The following is a 22603-nucleotide window of genomic DNA, read 5'->3' as shown; positions in this document are numbered from 1 at the left end:
GCCACCACCTGTCACTCTTGGCCCCCGTTCAGAGGACACGGCATTCTTCCCACGGCCTGGCTGGGGGGAGAATGGTGTGGAATAAGCAGGAAGAGAAAAGGGAGGGGGCCCCAGGGGGCCCCGGGGGAGCAGCCCTTTCCCAGGCCTTGCCCAGTACCCCTGACTTGGTCAAGACCAGAGGGGGACCCTGGCAGGAAAGGGGCTCCCAGGCAGGGCTGAAGGGCAGAACGACACCCAGGCCCAGCCCGACTCTGCCACCTGCCTGCTACAACTCCTAGGTCCCCCAGAATCTGAGGAAAGCCCGCAGGTCCAGGGACAATCACCTGACCCAAGTACCCCGCTCTGTGCCTCTGGCTCTGGACCTATCGGACCATCTTTGGGTAAGAATCGTCTCAGGGGTACCTGCTCCACATGTCCCTAGGCCAGAAAGCTTTTTCCTTAGATAAAAGGGATGGTGAAGGCTGGCTGAGCGGCCACGGGAGCTGGTCAGTGCCCTGGGCCCCTCTCCTGTGCAGGGCCAGTTCTCTCTGATGTCCCACCTGGAAGAAGGAAGCTGGCAGAGGCTTTTCAAGGATGCTTCACTTCGGTGGGGACCTGAGGGACGGCCTGGTCTGAGGTGTTGGGGCTGAGACAGGGAGAGCTGTGCTCTGAGGAGCCTGCCCTCGCCCGGGGGCTGCTACCCAGACTTCCTCTGCGGCACCCTGATCTGGCCACCCCACCCACACCGTGGCCTCGGCTCCCCCATCCAACAAAGGCAACAGCCACTGCCCAGGTGGGCGAGGGAGGGAAAGCCAGGAGGGAGAAGGCCTGGCTCCTAGGCGGCGAGGCAATCCATGCCTATGCAGGGGGTGGAGGAAGCCGTTCCTGAACCTCCGTGTTTTGTTTCCGAGGTGGCACCAAGAGCAAGGTGCAGAGTGGCAGCAAGAGTGAGCCATGGCGTGTGCAGAACGGCCGGGGGATAATACATGAGGTTTCCTTTATTTATTTTTTGGTAGTTGGGATTGAACCCGGAGTGGGGGGATTTACCACTGAGCCACATCCCCAGGACTTTTATTTTTTTTTTATTTGCAGACAGAGTCTAAGTTGCTTAGAGCCTTGCTAAGTTCTGAGGCTGGCTTTGAACTTGCCGTCCTCCTGCCTCCGCCTCCTGAACCTCTGGGATTACAGGTGTGCGCCACCGCGCCAGCTTGTCAAAGGTTCTTGACATAAAACTAGCAAAAACCCAGAACTGGAGCCCCCTCCGCAGTGTCGACTCAGTGTGACCCTCCATTCCAGGCCTGGCCTCTGCTCCCACCCTTCTCTGTTCAGTTGACAGCCTGCCTCTTCCAGGAAGCCAAGTCACTCATGCCCACATAGCACCTGTCACAGGCCAGGCCACAGTGCTCTTGTGTAGATGAGCTTACGCGAGCGATCTTCATAACAACCCCATGAGGTAGGTGCTCTTATAGATGGGGAAATGGAGGCACATCTGTCTTTACGCATCATCTTGATAATAACTGGCAGTATTTGTTCCATTTTTCTGATGAGAACAAGGAGAGTTAAAGGAATGAGTGGCTCACCTAAAAAAAAAAAAATCACTCAAAGAAGGGATGGCAGGGAGGTAGCTCAGTGGTAAAGCACTCCCCTAGCACATGTGCAAGGTCCTGGGTTCAATGCCAGCTCTGCAAACACACATGCACGCACACACACAAGCGCGCGCGCACACACACACACACACACACACACACACACACACACGGAGTTGAGGCAGGAATGTCTTATTTCAAAGCCTAAAGTCCTCTTTCCTCCCTAAACTTTCCCAGAATGTGCCTCCACCCCTCTCCCTGCTGGTCACCCTGTGGAACTCATAACTTTCTGAGGATGGAAATGCTTCCTGTCCGTGACTATGAGGGGACCTCCTAGCCTTCTGTTTGTTTGTTTCCACAGCAAGTTCTAGTTTAGCTCAAAATGTTGGATATGTCCCTGCAACCAACCCCTGTCAGTGCCCCAGGCTGATCCAGCGTGGGCTGACAATCTGGGCAGGGATGCTCACGTGTGTCCCCAGCACAGAGTGTGCCTGCCAATCACTGTTTGATAACTGTTAAATAACTGAGTGACCAGCGAGAAGTGGCCTTGGGTGGGATTACTAGGATTACTGTGCCGGCCACTGCTGACATCCCCTTGTTATTATTGTGGTTATCAATACCAGGCATGTACTGGGTGAGGACCACTAAGGGCCAGGCTGGACCGACTGCCAGATCCTCCTGAGGGACACTAGGGCCAAGTGTCAAGAGCATTCTCTCTCTCTCTCTGTCTCTATCTATCTATCTATCTGTCTATCTATCTATCTATCTATCTATCTATCTATCTATCTATCTATCTATCTATCTATCTATCAGTACTAGGGATTGAACCCAGTAGTGCTCTACCACTGAGCTACATTCCTGGTCCTTTTTATTTATTTTTAATTTTTTGGTGCCAGGTAGCGAACCCAGGGGTGCTTAACCACTGAGCCACATCCCCAGCCCTTTTTATTTTTTTATTTTGAGACAGGGTCTCAGACACTGCTGAGGCTGGCTTTGAACTCTCGAGCCTCCCGCCTCAGTTTTCCGAGCTGCTGGGATTACAGGCATGCGCCACTATGTCTGGCCTTTTTTAATTTTCATTTTGAGGTGGGATCCCATTAAGTCACCCAGGTTGGCCTCAATCAAACTTGTGATCCTCCTGCCTCAACCCCCCTTGGAGCTTGGGTTGCAGGCAGGCGCCACCGCAGCCAGCTAGGAGCATTTTGAAGATGCTGAGACTGATGGATGCTAGAGAGGATAAATAGTTTGTCTCCAGAGTCACAGAGCTTAGTGAGTGACTTCAAATCACCCAGATTCAAATCCAGAGCTGCCTCTAAACAAGACAAAAAATCCAGGCTTAGATAACATAAGTGACCTTTTAAAAATTATTATTGTTTCTGTTTTAGTTCCCAAATGAAACTTAATTGAACTTTTACTAATAGGGGCCAGATACTGGGGTAACAAGTGTCCTTTTAATCCTTACAAAACTGCTGAGTAGAGGTGAGTGGTGCTGTCCATGAAGCTCTGTGACCTATAACTGTGATCTTAGACAAGGGCTTTTGAGGGTGTCCAGGTCTCTAGATGAGCATCTGCCCAGGGGAAGGTTATAAAGCATTCTGAGCAGTGCAGGGGAGCATAGTATGTGCTTTATCAACATGAGCCATTTCATTCCCATTTCATAGATGCAGCAGGAAAACTGAGTCACAGTGCAAAGCCACAGTCAGGATTGAAACCATCTAACTAACCCAAGACTTGGCTCTGAACTGCTGTGCCCCATGGCCTCCTGCTCACCAGGCAGCTGGGAGTGTTTAGCCAGCACATGTGTGGAGTGTTGGGCACGGTGCCACAGGTACTAGGGGCTTGATAATGCTGTAGACGCCTCAGGTAGAGGGCTCAGCTGTGCCTGCCGGCTTCGCCAGTGTCTGCTGCTGGGATGGGAGGCCAGCCTGGCTCCCGATCCCCTGGATTGCTTGCTCCAGCCAGCTGCTCCATGGGAGTCCCCAAGCTGCTTCTCAGCACTCCCTTGGAGGCACAGGGGTGGGGCACCGGGAAACCTCCTCCACTCAGCTAGGGGCTGCCAGAGCCCCTGCCCACCCTTAGAAGGGGCTTCCCCGCCCTACACCAGCTCTGCCTCTACAGGGGCAGGACAGGAAGTGGGGCAATGCCAGGACCAATTAAACCAGCCAGGGGAATTAAGGTCAGCAGGATGCAATTATGCCTGTTAGATTTAACAAGGCCAGAGGGAAGGTTTCTCCAGCCAGAGTTCGCGGCTCCTTAGGCCTCTTGCCCTGGGTAGCTCTGCCTTCTAAGAGCCCGAGCTCCCAGGCCCGTCCACCTCTGAGAATTAATCCGCAGTGGAGGGGTTAACTCCACCCGGGCACTGTTTCCTTGGCTCCTAGGAGGAAATTGGTCCAGCCAAAAGGCTTTAAAAGGACCTGCTCAGAGGAGACATTTCCCCCCCTGACCCTTTCCCTGCTCCCCTGTGATGGAAAATCCAAGGAGTTGAGCAACGACCTCTCTGACTCCAAAGAGAGCAGCCAACTCTCCTGCAACTTCCAGCCTGGTCCTGACCTGAGAGCCACTCGTGGGTGTCGTTGGCAAGTTCTGTTCTCTGGCCCTCTCCCACCTTGGGCCCCTGAGTGCAAAGTCCTGGCAGTACCTCTAGGGTCTCTGGAAAAGCCCTAGATGAGGCTGTCGTCCCCTGGAGCAGCCCTGTCCTTGCTGCTAAGGCTGGTGGGCAGAGATCTGTGGACACCCTCTGTGGCAAACTGGACACAGAATTCTCTGGAAGTCCAATGGACACACTGTCCTGTTCTAAAATTGTAGGATTTTATTTACTGAATACTCTGGCCAGGACTAAACCAGCCACCTTGGAGACACAGAAATGAAGTTGGGGGAGGGCTACAGGATCACCATCTATTGCATTTTAGGTTAAAAAAAAAAAAAGATTGTGAAGTCCTTCATGGAATAGGAACTTCTCGTTATTCAAAATATTTATAGAGATGTCTGGAGAGATGTAGGTACATATTAAGAAGTGTGGCAATGGAGAGGATTCCTATTCTTTATTTGCCTGGATTTTCCAACTTATAAAAAAATGATCCTTTATAACTATGATCAGATTAATAAATCAAAACATCAACAGGGACACATCAACAGGCAGAAAGATAAGAAGTTATGAAATGCCAGGGGATTTCGGAAGCAGTCTTTGGAACTGAGGGTCTGGAATGACTTCCCAGAGGAAGGTGAGGCCCAGGCCCCCAGAGAACTCAAATTCTCCCCCAGGGCCATGTGCCTGAGCCCCACAGATCTTCTTTAAATGAAGACTGCTTGGAACGGGGCCCAGTATTATCTTTATGGCCAGCATTTCAGGTGGTTTTCATGCAGGCCCAAATTTGAGAACTGCCAGGCCAGTGGCTGGAAAACCTCATGAGAGCCTTTGAAGAGGATCAGTTTTGAGGCAGTCTAGATAAGTCACAAGGGCGCAGCCTGTGGAGAGCTCCGAGGACACATATCCTAGTCAGGGCTGCCCTCCTCAGCCCAGGTGATACTGGAAACACCTGAGAGCATGGGCAGCTCCTGTAATCTGAGCCCCTCCTGATCAGACCAATTAAGTCAGAGCATCTAGAGATTGGTACAGATTTTTTAAAAGTTCCCCAGAGGATTCTGATATGTCTTCAGGGTTGAGAGCCACTGCTGAGTCTTTCCCAAGAGGGAAACCATGTTTTGGGTTTCCCTTGAATACCCCCCTTGAGTCAGGATAAAGCGATGCCTATGGCAGGTGTTGCTTCTGACTGGTGTGGGCTATGTGCACCCCGGATAGCTGACACTCTGCGAGCCCAGATGTCAACTCTGAACAGACAGGCCAGGTGTCATTCAGCTCTGTACCTCACAAAACTACGTGGTGCTACCGTAATTGGTAGTTAAAACTGCTGATGTTATTGTGTATTTATTGTGCCAGTCACAGGTATGAGCTCCTTTAATCTTATGAGGCAGGGACCATAACCATTTCCATTTCCAAGGGGAAATCAAGGAGAAACTTACCCAAGGTTTCAGAAGTAAATGGGGTGGGGGGCAGAATTTCAACACAAACTGTCTAGCGCCAGAGCCCTCATGCTTAATTTCCACTCTAATACACAAAATATTGCCCACAGAAAAATAAATTCAAGGGGCTGGGTTGTGGCTCAGTGGTAAAGCACTTGCCTAGAATGTGTGAGGCACTGGGTTCAGGTCTCAGCACAACATATAAATAAATAAAGGTCCATCAACAACTAATAAAATATTTTAAAAAGAAAAAAAAAGAAAAAGAAATTCAAGAGTGAAGAATATTTAGACTATTGTCATCAAGTTGGCTGCTCCAGGGCCTGACATTCAGTAGGTGCTTTGTAAATGTCGAAGAATTAATGTTCCTACTTTGGTAGAGCCTGGGACAAGGGAAAGCCAAGCCCAGCCCCTCCTTCACTCCCCCTGCTCCCCCACCCCAGCCCAACTTTGGTGGCATAAACAGCAAAGCTAAAAATAGCTCCCTAATGACGTCAGAGGAACAAGGTCATTTGAAAATTACCCAGAGCCACTGGACACCTCCCTATAGGATCAAGTAGCAGGAGGGTACCCCAGGCTGGTGCAGCTGTTCCAAGAACAGGAAACGTCCCAGGAGCAGACTTGGAAGCCCTGCTGAGCGAAGGCAGGGCACTGGAGGGACACTCACATGCCCAAGAGTGGAAGCCAGACCAAGTGGGCAGCCCCGACACAGAAGTGAGAGCCATTCGACTTTATCTGCACTAAAGTCATTTCCATCCCAGGATCCCAGGAAATGGCTCCAGAAGCAGGGAAGGCCTGTTCTGTCTTGTTGCACAGGACACTTCCCGGCCTGCCATTCAGCTATTTATAAAACTCTGGGCCTGTTTGCTAAACTAGGTTACCATAGAACTAGGGGCTGCATGGCGAGCTGAGTGGTTGCTGGGAGGAAAGGGCCCTCCTGGGATGGTGAGGGGCATCCAAATAAAGGGCAAGGAGGGGGCTGGGGAAGCTCCTCCGCCTGCAGTCTGCTTGGCACCCTGACCACCTCGGCTACCATTCAGGCCTGCCGAGGCTGTGGCTTAATTGACTGGCAGCTGCCACATCCCTGACAGGAACCTAAGCATCCGGCAGAGTAGAGGAGACGCCTGCTGTGCTGATGGCAGGTGACAGTGAGGAGAGGACCTGCAGCCTCGGGAGGCTTAGCTGGAGGCTCCCCCAGCAAGGTCAAGAGTTCAGAGAAGGCTCCCAGAGAGGCAGGCCCTACCCTCCTGGTGCTCCTGAGGATGCCCATCCCCTCCAGGGTACAAGCTGGTATGGGAAAAAGGCTCTTGGTGCAGACAGACCTGGTCCAAATTCTGACCCTGTCACTTCTATCAGCGTGACTTTGGGAACTCTGAGCCTCAGTTTCCTCATATGACTTATTGGAAAGATATATGGAAAAATATCCTTCCTTCCACCTTCCTCCTGGGCAGTCTTGGCTGAGGAGACAAATACCTTCTCAGTGAACCCAGCAACAGGATAAGACTGCACAAAGGTGATTTCCAGGGGGCCATCGTGGGGAGCAACATGCTCTCACTCTAGGTAGGCTCCTGACTGGTCCTGACACCCTAGGCCACAGGAGAGTGGCTGCTGGCTCCTCAGCCCACGGGAACCTGAGTCAGGATTTGCAGATCCCTCTCCTGGCACGGTGGTCCCCACACTTGGCCATGCCCGGTCATCCCCTGGAAGGTGTATTAAAACACACTGATGAGCCCCACCCGAAGTGTCTGATTCAATAGGTCCAGATTAGGGGAGGGAATCTGATGCTCATGCTGTTGGTCCGCGGATCACTGAGGACCACTGTCCCAGAGAAAAGTCCCACTGCCCAAGAAGCTGAGCTTCCATTTAGCTCATTTCCGAGGCCTCTGGACAGTAGACAGCAGCAGTGCTCAGGGAACACTCAGAGCCAGTCAGTACAGCTGACATCCCAAGGCAAGAGATGCACACAAAGTGATGCCCCTGCCGACTCCTGCCCCACTCTGCCCGGCCAGCCGTGCCCTGTGCTGCTTTGTGCATTTGTGTTCTGTCGCTGCAGGACACACCACCGCCTGAGAGAAAAGGGCCAGTGTGCAAATTAGAAAAGGGAGGCCGTCCTAAGCTCGGTGAGGCTACAGCGTAGACATCGACCAGCAACCAACAGCAATGAGATTTCTACAGGTTCAACTCAAAGCCATCCCTGTTTTTCTTGCTTGCTCGAACCCCCCTACAAAGTATCCCTGTTCCTTTCAGCTGGCTGTGAACTAGCAGCTGCTGACCCTGTCCTGTCAGGTTGTTAGCTATGGGTAAACAGCAGGGGCTTCTGGCAACGCTTGGTGACACATACCCACTGATAATTAATACTGAATATGTGACTCAAGCATAGTCACACAGTTACACCAGCCAACAGAGGTGGTAACAGTTACTATTGCCACCCACAGTCAGTTGGGGTCATTTTATAGCTGGGGAAAACTCCACCAAGCTGGAGGGTCCTTTCCAGAAACATTCGAGCCTGGCACAGTAACCCCAGCAATTTGGGAGACTTAAACAGGACGGTCACAAGTCACAGTCAGCCTGGGAAGCTTAGCAAGACCATTTCAAAATAAAAAATAAAAAAGGACTGGGGGTATAGCTCAGTATAGTAAAGCACCCCTGGGTTCAATGACCAGTAAGCCCCACCCCCCCAAAAAAAGAAAAAAAAAACACCATTCTAATCATTTTAACTTCTAACATGAGAAGATTTAAGCCCAGAGAATGCAACTGTCACACCCAAGGCCATAAAGCCAGAAGCAGCTCTCCCAATTCCCAGTCTAGGGTTTATTCCACTAAATCAGTCTGTGTTGCTCCTGAACTCTGTGCCAGTTATTCAAAAGCAATCCAGATCTCCTTGACCACGGACACTGTAGAAACTGAAAGGCAGCAGAGAGAAATAGAAAACGAGCTAGGAAAGGTTATCAATTTTACTGTGACATCCTTCCAACAATAGAAAGACCACTTCAAAAAAAAAAAAAAATCAATCTTGGAAAAAACTGCATCTTGGATGGAGAGGGGTATTTCTTTCTGCTAGTCTGTAAGAATTCATTGAACATTCTGTGCAGTCTTTAACCAGTTCCAAGGTCAAGAGAAACATAAGAAAATATGTGTGTGTGTCAGAGGACATTATTCAGGGATTAGTCCCCTGGAGTGATCTGGGCTAGATTTCCGCTTCCAGAACAACCCTTGGAAAGTCCTCAACAAGATAGCACACTGGTTTCCAACATATTTGGTTGAAGTTCACATGGGAAAGAAGGGGCAGAACTTGCTAGAGGTGCCCTCTTGCAGGGATCAAGCAGCTGGCTATAGATGAAATGTAAATATGAAAGTAGGGCTGGTGGGATTTAAACAAATTGCCTAGAAAAAAATGGAAGATGAAAAGAGCTTTATTAATTGTTCTGATTCAATCTTGCTTGACAGATGTGGAAACTGAGGCCCAGGAAAGGGGGATAACTTGTTCAAGTTTACCCAGCCTGTCAGTGACATGTGAGATTGTAGACTCCCACCCTCACTTTTCTGTTTTTTTTTGGCAACACTGGGGATTGAACCCAAGGATGCTCTACCACTGAGCTACATCCCCAGCGCTTTTTTTTTTTTTTTTTTTTTTTTAATTTTAAGACATAGTCTTCCCAAGTGACTTAGGCTGGCCCCAAACTTGTGATCCTCCTGCTTCAGCCTAAGACTGACTGGGATTATAGGCCTGCATCACCATACCAGCCCCACCCTTGCTCTTCCCAAGGCACATACAAGCCCAGCTAGAGTAAGTGAGACAACATCCTTTCTCCTTTCAAATCTGACCTGGAGGGCCAGGGATATGGCTCAGTAGTAGAGTTTGCCTAGCAAGGATGAGGCCCTGAATTCGGTCCCCAGCACCCCCCAAAAAAATTGGACGTGAAGGTTCAGAGATCACAAATCCACTGGGTGAGCCTATTTGAAAATGTAGACTTGGAAGACTTTAAAATAACAGAACTACAATTTTCTCCAGAAAGGTTTTGCTAAGTGCCAATGTATTTTTTCACTGGGCACAGGTGCCAGTAATGCTGACATCACATCAGCCAGAAGGAACTCTCCATTTTGCAAGAGCATATGCCAGAATAATGTCATTGACTATACTTTAGGGAGGGGTTTGTATTTCCTTTTGAGCATATATTTTAATTACAAAGCTGAACTGGTAATGGTTAGAACACAGCCATTTAAAGTTTAGATACAGACATGACACATCAGGGGGATGCAAATACAGACAACTCTGCCCTATAAATAGGACCCAGAACAATCCTTTGCAAAACAAACATCTTCACAGGGGAGAAGTAAACTCAGAACAGAACAGTAGGCTGTTATTAAAATTGGCATTTACAAAGTATGCAATAATACAGGAAAAATGTGGTACTGAGTGAAAGAATGCAGTACACAAATACGTGTGTGTGTGTGTGTGTGTGTGTGTGTGTGCAGAAGAGACACACAATGCATACAAACACAAGTTTTACATCAAACACCAGGCCATCTGTGTAATGCATGCGTGCCTGTGACAGAAGAACAGACTCCTCATCTCAACTTGGCACCAGGGAAGTTTAAACAATGGGCCCCGAACTACATTTCTAGAAGTTAATGACCACTATTAAGTATTCTGACCCACTGAAATCTATTTCTCCCACTCTTTGCTCCTGAGAGAAGGCCGGAGATAACAATCATCACAAAAACAAGTTGGGCAGCAGCACATGGCCAAGACACATTCACACACCTGCCTATAATGTCGCAGGTCAGCAGCCCCATAACTACATAGGCCTCTGTAGATCAGAGAGGCCAGATTTTATTAAAATTTATTAAAAACATTTTAAGGGAGAAGGGCAATTGATGTCTTCAGAACAGGCTGTCTGCAAAATCATTCTTTCTAGCATTTCCTTAAGCAGATTAACCTGACTCTTCAACTACATTTCTGTGAGAAAAGTCGGCATTTATGAAGCCTTTCAGGAAGCTGATGCCTTCAGCACAAAAGAGCCATGGTTTGGCCTAAGCCCAGCCCTTTATTCTCTTACAAGAGAATGATAAAAACAAGCAGACATTTCCAATGTCGACAGCCTTCTCCACAGAGCTAGAAAAGAGTAGGTAGGCAAGAAGGCAAAGGAAATGAGGGGAGACGGGCTGGCCGCAGGCTTCTTTGTAGCAACTGCGCTGGCTTTAACTGGATAACAAATTGTCCTGGAATTCTTGGCATCAGAGCAAACATGTCGGCTCCCTGGTTACGCCTTCGTCACTGCTGAAAAGTACCACACACTTTAACCTTCCTGCTCTTTCCATAGGCCTGGGTTTGTCCCATCTCCAGGAAACTTTATATGTTGTCTAAACTGAGCATCCCAGCAGGCTGCAAGGCAGACGGCAACTCAAGATTCAGAATGATGACCAATTCCTACCTGGATCCACACCATGCTGAAACTCAGCCTGCCTGTGCAGAAATAAGAGCCTGGCCACATGACTAACAGCTTTTTTAACTGCCACTCTCAGCAATGAGGAAGTTCCCCAGCAGACAAGATACTCTTGAGATGGCTTTCTTCAAGGGAACTGAAAAGAAAATGACATCAGGATCTAACAGGATCCCAGGTTCAACCAGATACTCAAAATAAGCAAATGCCCACAGCTCAACTAAGCCAAGAGGGGTTGCTAACCTACCCTTGAGTCATTAGGGCTGCAAGTCTCTAGCCCAGCACATCATGCAGAGGTCTGCCTCCATGTCACTAGGTTCACATAAGAGGCTTCACACTTCAGTAAGGAGGCAGGTACAAGCTTGAGGTAGCACCTGAACTACATCATTCAGATACATCACAAGTTGAAAAAAGGTAAAGAATAGAGTATAACACTATTTGCATATAGTAATAAAAGCAGGGGAGGTAGGAACACATATATGTAGAAACTGCAAGAGAACGCAAGGACATGACAACTATCTCTGGGAACGGCAATTGAACAACTGGGAGAAAAGGCTTTGGCTGCTTCTTCTTATCTATAGATGGACAGTATGCCTTTATTTTTATGTGGTGGTAAGGTTAGAATCCAATGCCTCACACATCCAGGCAAGTGCTCTGCCACTGAGCTACAGCCTCAGCCCCTGCTTTATATCTTCTAAATTTTCAATCATGTGAATGTACAGAACCTTTCTAAGAACCAAATTTTAAAACATTTTAATGCAGAAGGCTATAATTCTCCCCACCCCAACCCTCTTGGAGACTAACTCCAGGAGTATTCAATCACTGAGCTCCATCCCCAGCCGTTTTTTTTTTGAGACAGGGTCTTACTAACTTGCCCAGGCTGAACTCAAACTTGTAATCATTCTGCCTCAGCTTCCAGAGTTGCTGGAGTTATGGATGTACACATACCTAGCTATAATCTTATTTTTCTCAAGGCAGGGGAAATTCTCTATAAATGTGTGTGCATGTAAACATTCTTGAATACAGAACTGTGAACAAGGGGTTACTTCCAGAGGATGGGAGTAGGTGAAGAAAGGAGACTTGCAGGTTTTATTTTATGTCTACTGGTGTGTTTCCAAGAGGCAGTACTACTTTTGTAATATTTATTTTAAAAAAAGAAAACCAAGCTGGTTGTGGTGGTGCACTCCTGTAATCCCAGCGGCTCAGGAGGCTGAGGCAGGAGGATTGCAAGCCTCAGCAAAAGCGAGGTGTTAATCAACTCGGTGATACCCTGTCTCTAAATAAAATACAGAATAGGGTTGGGGATGTAGCTCAGTGATCGAGTGCTCCTGAGTTCAATCCCTGGTACCAAAAAAGAGAAAACATTTTATGAAAAGCAACCTTGCTTCCAATGAGAGTCCCTTAGTTCCCACATCACTCAGTTACTGAAGCACATGCCATCTGTGTTATAAGTACCTGTCCGGGTCTCCTTTCTGTTAAAACATTGGAGCAACTGTAGTCTGTCCATCCCTCTGGCTCTACGTAGTTACCACTCTGATGTGACTGTGCAGAGGAGATAATATAGAATGAAGCAAATGGGGTAGAAGGATCCCTTAAGTTAATCATTCTCAATAACACTTTTCCCAAAACTCTCAACTTGAGGGCTGGATTTATTGTTACACCTGAAACAATCAAAATCAAAAAATGATTTTATATGAATAAAATATCAGATGGAAATACATGAATGACAGTGAATGGTTATAGGAGAACTGCAGTTACAAGTAGAGAAAAAAAGTCAGGATAGGATGGACCCAGAAAAGGGATCAAGAGATGGTTTCTCAAGTGAAGAAACGACAGAGGTGCCAGGAAAAAAGAAAGCTCTGAGAATCCCCCGCCCCCACCCCCAAATATAAGGACTAAGGTAGAACCAGATTTCTCACAGTTCAAGGGATGGAGGAGCTGCCTTTGGGCTGATACCTGCATGCTCTCCTTAACTCCCTTCTCATTCTCCACATCCAGTCTGTTAGCAACACTCAGCAGTTACAACCTCAAAATGCATCCAAGATCCAACCATTTCTGAAGAGCTTTCTACTGTCATGTGTAACTCATTAGAATAAAAAAAAATAAAGAATCCAACCATTTCTTACCATCTCCACCGCGATCACCAGCTCTCACTCTCTCAGTTACAACCTCCCATGCTCCCCTCGCCACCCCAGTTTATTCTCACATAGCAGAATGGGAACACCTCTCACCAGACAGAAGGACCCAGTTATTCCCTTACTCTCTCCCTCCCATTTAAAATGTAAGCTCCATGTAGGCAAGGTCTTTGTTTTTGCTCATTGCTGTATTCAATGCCACGGTATATAGCACCCAATATTTGTTAAATGGACTAAGTAGTCATGCAACTGTATACTGCATACTTCTAGGAAATGAATCCAGGAATTGCATTTTGTACCAGTTTGTGGATATTCAGGAGGATGAGAAACCTGCAAATCACACTGTGAAAAACACTATCTTGTTCAGTCACCCACTGCTGAATCTACAATGGCCTGCACAATAGGTTTACAAAAGTTCACTGAGAGAATAAAATGATGAATATAAAATAGGGCTAATATCACAAAGTGCTGAGAACTGGCCTACACAGAACACTAATGTTTCTATATCTAATGGTGCGGAAGATAATTGACAGAGTAGATGCTCAAAAATAAATGAAATCTGAAAGAAAATGTATTATTTAACACAGACCCAAGCCAACTCTGTGAAAGCCACAAAAAACACGGAAATGGAGAGATGGGGCTGGGGATGTGGTTCAGCGGTAGAGGAGGGCCTAACACGTGTGAGGCCCTGGGTTCTATCCCCAGCAGCGCACACACAGAGAGTTCAAGGAACTGACACCTCTATTATAATAGTTTGTGAACAATAATAACTCAGATGTAATATAATTGCTCTCTTAGAGAGATTTTATACAAGAAACATTTTGGAGACACTAAGAAAGAAGGACCCTCCTTATCTGAGAAGGCCAGATGGTTAACAAAAAATTTCTAAAAGATTTTACTTGAGCTAAGTCTTAAAAGGAGGAATTTACAAGAGGAGAAGCAGCTCATTTAGGGAAAAAGGCTCAGTCTATGCAAAGGCATAACACACATGACTGGGTGATTACTGGGAGGGAGGTAGCAAAATGTGGAGGATATTCTGACATTAAGACAGAAAAGTTACAAAGCATTTTCCTTTAAGCACAGAGCCTATGTTCTTAAAAGTTCCTGGACCCACCTCTCCAATTACCCATTCCTCAGTAAGATTTGACCTCTAAAGGGACCTGACAGACTTAACATTAAATAACAAAATCAGGAAGGGTAGAACAAAACATAATATGCTAGGCTAGGTCTTAAAATGCATGCGGCACCATTCCCTGTTATAATCAGCACTGATGAGAGAGACTATGCCTATAGCAGCTCTGCTAGAAGCTTGCAAATGGTGCCATGTGGTTCCCTATGAATCCATGTGTTGTTCTACCTGCTCACTGGTGCAGGACTCCTGAACTATAAATTCATTTTCATGCAGAGATGAAAAAAAATCTGGTATAAATTATTCCTCATTTAAACCATGACTTAAACCCTATCTGAGGATTTAACTACTTTATTTTCTGATTAAAACACACACATACACACACACACACACACATATATTTATATAAAAAGGAAGGGGATAAAGAGAAATAGAAATTGCACTGTGCTGACACAGACACCTAAAATCCTAGTCAGAGTTAAGTCCAATATTAAAGGTCAACTGATGGTTTAAAGGAAATAACTACAAGGAGTATGATGGAGACACAGATGAACCACGTCTCAATGTTAGCCTCAAAAATGAATGAGAACAATTCTCAACAAAACTGGAGTCCACCGTTGTCAGGTATGCTCTTCTAGGCATGGGTAGGTAGGTCCATGCCTGGTGTGATATAAGGAGCAGCTCCTGTTCCAAGCAGCATCTGCAGCTCACAGCAGAGTTCAGCAGTGGAATCGAGTGGAGAACTTAGGAGATACAGGCACTGTCAGAGGCTGGTCACTTGACTTTACCTCCACAGCCTGGTACTTGCGTATTGGATTTGCCTTGTGCACCTGCAGAGAAGAGAAAATAAGTTACCACTGAGAGAAATGTCAGAGAACTATGCTCACAGTTGTTTTTATTTTTCCTTTTAGAAAAAATGTTTGTACAGTCCTATAGATCCCAGTCATGAATTTAAAGGCACAGGTGGCAACACAGTAAAATGGAAAAGCATATGAGCTTTGGAGCTTCTACAGGTCTTTCTTGGGTTCCCTTGCTTTCACTAACAATGTCAAATATATCTCCAGTATGATCTACACGTTGTTATGGGGCTACACTCAACTGCAACAGAAAAAAAGAGTCACAAATTAGAAATTTGCTATAATTTTAGGCTTACTTACTCATATTCACCAAAATGGACCAAAACAAAATATAAAAAGTAAAGAAAACAACAATAATCAGAAAGGGCCACTGTAAAGGACATGGTCCCATCCATTCTTTTGGATATTCTACAATCAAGCCTGATTCAAGCCAGATTAGCAGAGAGAGAACTGGCGCTAACTGTGTCTTCAGCCTATTTTGAGAACTGCTGTAAGAAACAGTTCTGTAGTGGGGACAAGATGCAGGTACCAAGTATTGAAGAAAATCAAAGAAGTTGAGGGTGATTTTATGAGTGCATTGGGACTGAGAACTTGTTTTCTCATTCAATCAGCAAATAGTAATTTGGATGTCCCACGAGGCTATGGTCTCTTGAAGTTGTTCTTAGAGCCTTCCCGTGGGCATAGTCACCTATGGGTATCTATTTCAACATTTAGACTTGCACTTGGTTTGTTTTGGGGATACTGGATGGGGACTGTACCCAGGGCCTCACTCATGCCACAGTAAAGACTCTGCGACTAAACTACACCACCAACGCTTTTTAAAAAAATCTTTGAGACAGTCTTATTGAGTTGCCCTGGCTGGCCTTGAATTTGCAATCCTCTGCCTCAGCCTCCAGAGTAGCTGGGATTACAGAAATGTACCACTGGGTCTGGCTGACAATGGGATCCTTAAGGTAAATTATGATTTTTTGGTGGGGAAGATAATGAATATCTAAATCATTATGCTGTGCGATTACCTACACCATGAGGATTACCTAGACCAACAAACACTGTAACTTCAAAAAGTCTGAGCCAAATATTAAGAGGAAAGAAAAATACATAGTTGCTACACAGTTTCCACATCCTTCCCTAAGTATTCTGGTCTAATTGTAAAATGTATTGTTTCTTGTTAAGCACAGAATAATAAAATAAATTAAAAAGTAAACAAAAAAGAATCCTAGGAAATACATCACTGTGTATGACTATATCTATGATGTCTTCTTCATGAAGCTCCCTGGAAGAAATTCTGTCTAACTACTATATGAAGGATAAATGTTTTTGCTTTTTTAAAATAAATATATTTTTTAATATATTCAATATTCAAATATATTGAATATATATTTTTTTATAAATATTTTTAATATATTTTTATATTTAAAAAAATTGGTTTTATATTAGTTTCATAATTAACAGGTTGGTTCCTAAAAAGGGCCAAAATTGTGGCTCATATTTAGACTACAATGTATACATCTTTTGTCTCATTCACACCTCAACCTCCTCACCCCACCCTGAGTCTGGATGATTTCTCTTTTTTTTACTTGTCTTTGAGATAGCCTTGCAGGCCACTGTAGATCCTGTTTAGAACAAATGTTCTAAAGCACCACCTAGTGCTTAAGAAATCAAGGTAAAATAAAACAGAGACAACCTTGGGTTAGTCAGTACTCATGCTACCCAGTTACCAATTCTTTCCGTAGCCTGGCCAGCTCCTCCTTCCTCTGCTCTTCTTCCTGTTGCCTGGCCTCCTCCAGCTGCTGGATTTTCTGGGCTTCTACCTCAGCCATTCTCTTTTCCAGCTCCTGCCGCTCCTTGGCTCTCTTCTCAGTGGCCAGCTGAAAAGGTTCCTGAACTAGAGAACCAGAAAGGCCCTCTGAGTACAGAAACAGAAAGAATATTGGTGCATAAGAAGTATTTGCATGAACCCAGCCCCCCAGGATTGAGCCAAGTAGCAGAGACTCTAAGGAAGCCCTGCTAAAAGAAAGGCAGAGTAAACCACATAAAAGTCTTAGAATTTTAAGAGTTGTAAGAGCCCCTGGAAATCATCTAGTGTAAATGGAATAAAAACAAGACCCACAAGGGTGAAGTAAACTCAAAACTATATAGTGATTTTAAGATGGTGGTAGAAGAATCCCAATTTTCTAACACACCACCTAGTGCTTAAGAAATCAAACATTCTGTACCTAAGGCTCGGCTTCACCTAGAACTCCAGAAGGACACCCTGGCCTCCCTTTCTCATTTACTTGCTACTCTTTGGTAGGGAGAGCCTGTAACTTACTAAAAGGCCAGCGGTTTCCACCAAGGCTCATGTTATACCAATCTGTCCCCAGCACATTCTGAAACTCAACAAGGTACTGGATTCAACAGAGGCAAAAGACTGGGTCTAAGGGAAGAAAAACCACCATCCTCTAAAACCCAACACTCTGGGTGAACCAAGTATTGTCTGATACAACTGAGTCCCACTTCCCCCAGGAAATCTTATAATTCTGCCCCAGACCCCCAAAAGTTCATAGAATACTACCAGCAACTGATTTTTTCTCTTTCTTGGGAACAAAGGGCTCCTGGGAGGTGATGGTATTTGGACGAGCCTTGAAGCAAGCTGCTTCTTTCTGTTGTTTCAGTTCTTCCTCCAGCTATTAGGAAGAAAGACTATCAGACAGGCAACTTCCATGACCACCACGTTAACTCAAGATCTAGTGTTTCTGAACTGCTTTGGCATTCCAGATAGAAGATGATGTGATCTAACCTCTAGTTACCTTCTCCCACCACCCAGAATCTAGAGTCCACTCAGAGAACTAAAAAATATCTTTAAGATATTTTTAAGGCCTATTTTAACATCACAAAAACTCTAAAAAACTAGATATTATATGACTTCCGATGTGATTCATTAGATACCATGTAATAGCACTATAAAACATTCTCCTGGCCTGGGGATGTGACTCAGCAATAAAGCACATGCCTAGTATATATGTGCAAAGCCCCAATTCAATCCCCAGCACCACATACATACACACACACACACACACACACACACACACACACACACACGGGAAAAAAAAAAAAGAAAACCCTAACCAGAATTAATCAAGCCTCTAGATCTATAGGAAACAGAAAAATACTTTAAATGAAATATTTGAGCAAAATCCAGATTGTGGAAAAATCTACACAATCTAGTTCACTCAACAAATAAAATACAAAGAGACAAGTTCACCGATTGAGACTTAGAGATTTATCAAACAAGGGCTGGGGATGTGGCTCAAGTGGTAGCGTGCTCGCCTAGCATGCGCGGGGGCACTGGGTTAGATCCTCAGCACCACATAAAAATAAAATAAAGATGTGTCCACCGAAAAACTAAAAAATAAATACTAAAAAAATTCTCTCTCTCTCTCTCTAAAAAAAGGAGGGAGATTTATCAAACAAATACGTAATGTGGACCTTATTTTGATCTTGATTTGAACAAGTCAACTGTTTCAATTATGAAAAATTTAAGGATATTTGAATATTGACTATTTGTCTCTATATAGGAATCACTGTTAATCTTTTTTTATATTATTGTGTTTGTTTTAAGTAAGTCTTTATTTTTTTGTGTGATGCTGGATATCAAATCCAGGGGTTTGCACATGTTAGGCAAATACTCTATACAAATAAACTTACACCCTTAACCCAGTCTTTATATTTTAAATACAAGCTCAAGTATTTTTGATGAATAGAGATTCAGTTCAAAGTAATGTTGTGTAGGTAACGTATACAATGGAGGAGTAAGTGGTAGAAGTACAGGTGAAATAAGATTTTCCATGTTTTAATCATTACAGAAGGTGTTAGGTTCATGAAAGTTTATTATATCATTATCACTTTACTTTTGTTAAGTATTTGAGAAACTGAAAATGCCCCACAAGACATCCTATGTCTTGGTCCTTAAGAAAGGGAGAGTTACTACTATTGCCAAAGCAGCAGTCCTTAGGTTTTCTACAAAACAACGCCAAAAGGTGGCCTGCACTCGGTCACAGGGAAATCAGATCTCTTGGGCTTCAAGAGGAGTGATTCCTACAAATAATGACTAGCCTAGAGCTCCTTTGGGGCAGAGTCCAGGATAAGTGACGGCATAAAATACTAACGAACACAAAAATTTTTAAAAATGTTTTCAACTGGGTAGAAATACATCCTAATTAAACAAGCCAATAACCAATCAATTGCTTTTAATTATTTTGTTATCTATAAAGAGCAAGTTTATCACACACCATGCTGAGAAAATAGCATATCATATTGAGAACTTTTTCTTGCATTCTGTTTCTTACCAAAGCAGTCAATAGAACAGAGTGAATACTTAATGAATGAGTCTAACAGATGGAGCTCTCAGACTCAAGCTCAAAAGAAGCCTGAGTTCTCACATTCCCAAGATGATCACTTAAATCAGGGGTCAGAAAACTTCAGCCTAAAGGCCAAATCCAGCTTGCAAATGGTTTTGATTCAGCCCTTGAGCTAAGAATGTTTTTTACATTTTTCAAAGGATTGAAAACACAGGCACACAGTATGTGGTAGAGGCTCTTCTAACCCATAAAACCTAAAATAATTATTATCTGGTCCTTTTCAGAAAAGGTGCTGAACCTTGATTTAGACAGAGTACACCGAAATAATCAAGTATGTTTTCCCAGATGATTTTCAGTATAGTTGGTCTGCCAGTCAAACCAACCAAACAGCCAACCAACCACCAATAAACCAACCAACATTTTGGCTGCTCTCCCCAGGCTCCCACCTGGTGCTTCCATATCTGTGCCTTAACAGCACCTCTTTTGTCAGTCTCCAAGCAGAAAGGCTCAATCTGGGTCACATTCTTCACCTTCTTTTCTGGCAGGCTAACGGTGTCAAAATGAGGCACAGGAAGGGCCTTAAACTTGGGCACCTAATGCAAAAGAAACATGAAATTTAAGATGAAGACTTCTTCGGTTAGAAGGCAAGAGCTCCTCCAAAATATGTGGAAGAACCTGAAAAGTTTGGATGGCCAGCCAGTTTTCAAAACAGCACATGGTCTTTTAGAGAAGAGTAATGAACCCAAAAGGAAATCTAGGTTTTCCTCCCAATATTGCCAATAACTGGCAGTATGCTCCCAATAACTAGGAGGAAGTCACTTAACCTCCTTCTGCCAAAAGGATTACTTAAGGGGCTGGGATTGTGGCTCAGTGGTAGAGCGCTCGCCTAGCATGAGCAGGACCTGGGTTCCATCCTCAGCACCACATAAAAATAAAGGCATTATGTTAAATAAAGGCATTAAATATAAATATTGAAAAAAAAGGATTACTTAAAATCATTTGCCCTGTTTTATTTCATAAAATTCTTAAGAGGGATCAAAGGAAAGTAGTGATTTTACAGTTAAAAGTACTACATAAGAGGTTATATTTGAGGGCTCAAAGAAAAGCAGTATCCTACTTGCAGAAAAGGAAACACCTACCTCCCCTTTCTGCAGTTCTTTTATTTTCTTCTCCTTCTGCAACTGTCGTTCTTTGTCCCGAGAATCAAAGGAGAAAGGGCACATTTCCACAGTTCTTGCCTCTGGGATTTGGGGCTTAAAAGGCACCCCATAATGTGGCACAGGTTGAGCTCTTATTACTGCCTGTTCATCCTCTTCCTAAGAGAAACTGCAGTTTAGAAACAAGACTCCTCATTCTCTCCTATCTCCTCAGCATGCAGTCAGAAGATACTGTAGGGGTAAGCCATTAATGAAGGCAAGTCCCTCAACCTTAGATGTTTTAGCTTCCTATTTCTTTTCTTTCCTTTCTTTCTTTTTTATAAATCTGAAGGTTTTCACAGGAATGTTATAAAAATTAAATGAGGTCAGACAGTGTAAATAAAATGAAGATAAGAAATACATTAACCAGGTATATACCTTAGCCTCTTCTTTGACCCAGCCTCCAGACTACAATAAAACATGTGACTGGAGTTAATGTGACTGGGTTGCCAAACCCAGAATAGGACCAGTAAGTTGTTTGGGTTCAAGCTGGTAACATAAGATAACTGTGTATTTTAGTTTCAAATGAACTATAAAAAGGCTTATGCTTGAGATCTGCTATAAAATTACCCTAACTCTGGATATTTATAGATAAATGGGAGATGTAATAAGATACTAGTATGATCAATGACAGTTTATATATTACAAATCCATGAAACATCACTAAATAGTCACCTTTGTGACCCCTGGGTTAACAGAGATAGGAGGAGGTGGATGTAACTGCAAGGCCGATATGACTATTTAGTATGAATTTAAAAGTCCCTCACTGAATAATGACTATAACTCAAGACAAATAAAATGCAGAGGTTGGCAATTTTTGATCCACTTTATAAAGACTAACTGACTTCAAAACTATAGAAACAGACAAGCCTCCAATACCTAATTCTTCCCTACAGTTTCCATAAACTGTAACCTATTATCAGTGACAGAAGATTCATACCTTACCAACTACTTTACTCTTGGATGAGTCAAAAAGATGATCAAATGTTAATACCATATTTAAAGACAACTTCGGACAAAAGTAGTTGTGTTATATCTCTTTTAGGTTTAAGAAATGGTAAGGCTTAGGGGCTGGGGTTGTGGCTCAGTGGTAGAGCGCTTGCCTTGCATGTGTGAGGCACTGGGTTCGATCCTTAGTACCTCATAAATAAATAAAATAAAGATCTATTAAAAAAAATGGTAAGGCTTAGATTGACTATGCAGAAGGAAAAAGAATCCCCCTACTTCCAGGGAATTACCTCTTCCTCTTTGGTGGGTATTCGAATTCTGTTTTTCAATGCGAAAGCTGGTGACTTGGGGACAGTGATTGGAAGTACCTTCTTTTCAGGAACACCCTGGAAGGAACACATAACTCAGTTAAACATCCTGCAACAACCTCCACTATGAAAGATTAAATCACTTTCTTAAAGAGAAGTTTATGTATCATGACAACAGATCTCTGCTCCTAGAACCTGTAGAAGTAAACACCGCCCCCAAAATCCACAGATGCTCAAATCCTGTATAAAAATGGTGTATATTTGCATAAAACTTATTCTTTCCTGTACAGTTTTTCTCTAGTTACTTATAATACCTAATATAATGTAAATGCTACGGAAAGTTGTTAGTCTGAATTGTTTAGGGAATAATGACAAGAAAACAAAGTCTGTACATGTTTAGTACAAATGAAATTTCCCCCCCAATATTTTCCAATCATATTTGGTTGAATCTGCAGAGGAACAAGGAGAGATGACTATACCTACAAAACTTCACTGCACTTATTTGTTTAGATGTTCATCCGCCTCAGCTAGACTATAAGTGCTTTCAAGGGTAGGGACTATTTTATTCCATCAACCCCTAGCATCTAACACAGACCTTGGCAAGGATAAGGCATTCAGTAAATGTTAAATGAATGCTCTAAGAATGAATGCATGAGAATTTGAA

At 44.2% G+C, this 22603-nt stretch overlaps 1 protein-coding gene and 1 long non-coding RNA gene across 7 annotated transcripts in view; one reads left to right on the top strand and one right to left on the bottom strand.

Moving 5' to 3' along the window:
* The first annotated feature begins 70 nt into the window (after nt 1-70).
* LOC113192124 (uncharacterized) lies at nt 71-12913 on the top strand. 3 transcript variants are annotated; one of them, XR_003301977.2, is made up of 4 exons: nt 71-380; nt 1072-1432; nt 3227-3393; nt 10907-12913. It is a non-coding gene; the product is annotated as an uncharacterized LOC113192124 (long non-coding RNA). The 3 variants fall into 3 exon arrangements; XR_013343757.1 differs by lacking the exon at nt 10907-12913 and adding an exon at nt 7636-7662; XR_013343758.1 differs by lacking the exon at nt 3227-3393.
* Tpx2 (TPX2 microtubule nucleation factor) overlaps nt 12656-22603 on the bottom strand; it is a 50110-nt gene continuing 40162 nt past the window's right edge. For all 4 annotated transcript variants that reach the window (XM_026402143.2, XM_026402148.2, XM_026402147.2 and 1 more), the window contains 6 exons: nt 21922-22017; nt 20627-20803; nt 19934-20080; nt 17702-17813; nt 16866-17053; nt 12656-15120 (listed from right to left, as the gene is read on the bottom strand). In XM_026402143.2, the coding sequence (XP_026257928.1) occupies nt 15010-15120; nt 16866-17053; nt 17702-17813; nt 19934-20080; nt 20627-20803; nt 21922-22017 (831 nt within the window). In that variant the 3' untranslated portion in view covers nt 12656-15009. The remainder of the gene's footprint in view (nt 15121-16865; nt 17054-17701; nt 17814-19933; nt 20081-20626; nt 20804-21921; nt 22018-22603) is intronic.

The sequence above is a fragment of the Urocitellus parryii genome, chromosome 6 (genome assembly GCF_045843805.1).
Source record: "Urocitellus parryii isolate mUroPar1 chromosome 6, mUroPar1.hap1, whole genome shotgun sequence".
In the NCBI taxonomy this organism is placed as follows: Eukaryota; Metazoa; Chordata; class Mammalia; order Rodentia; family Sciuridae; genus Urocitellus; species Urocitellus parryii.
Note: the sequence above shows the minus strand (reverse complement) of the source record. Positions and strands in the feature narration are given on the sequence as shown.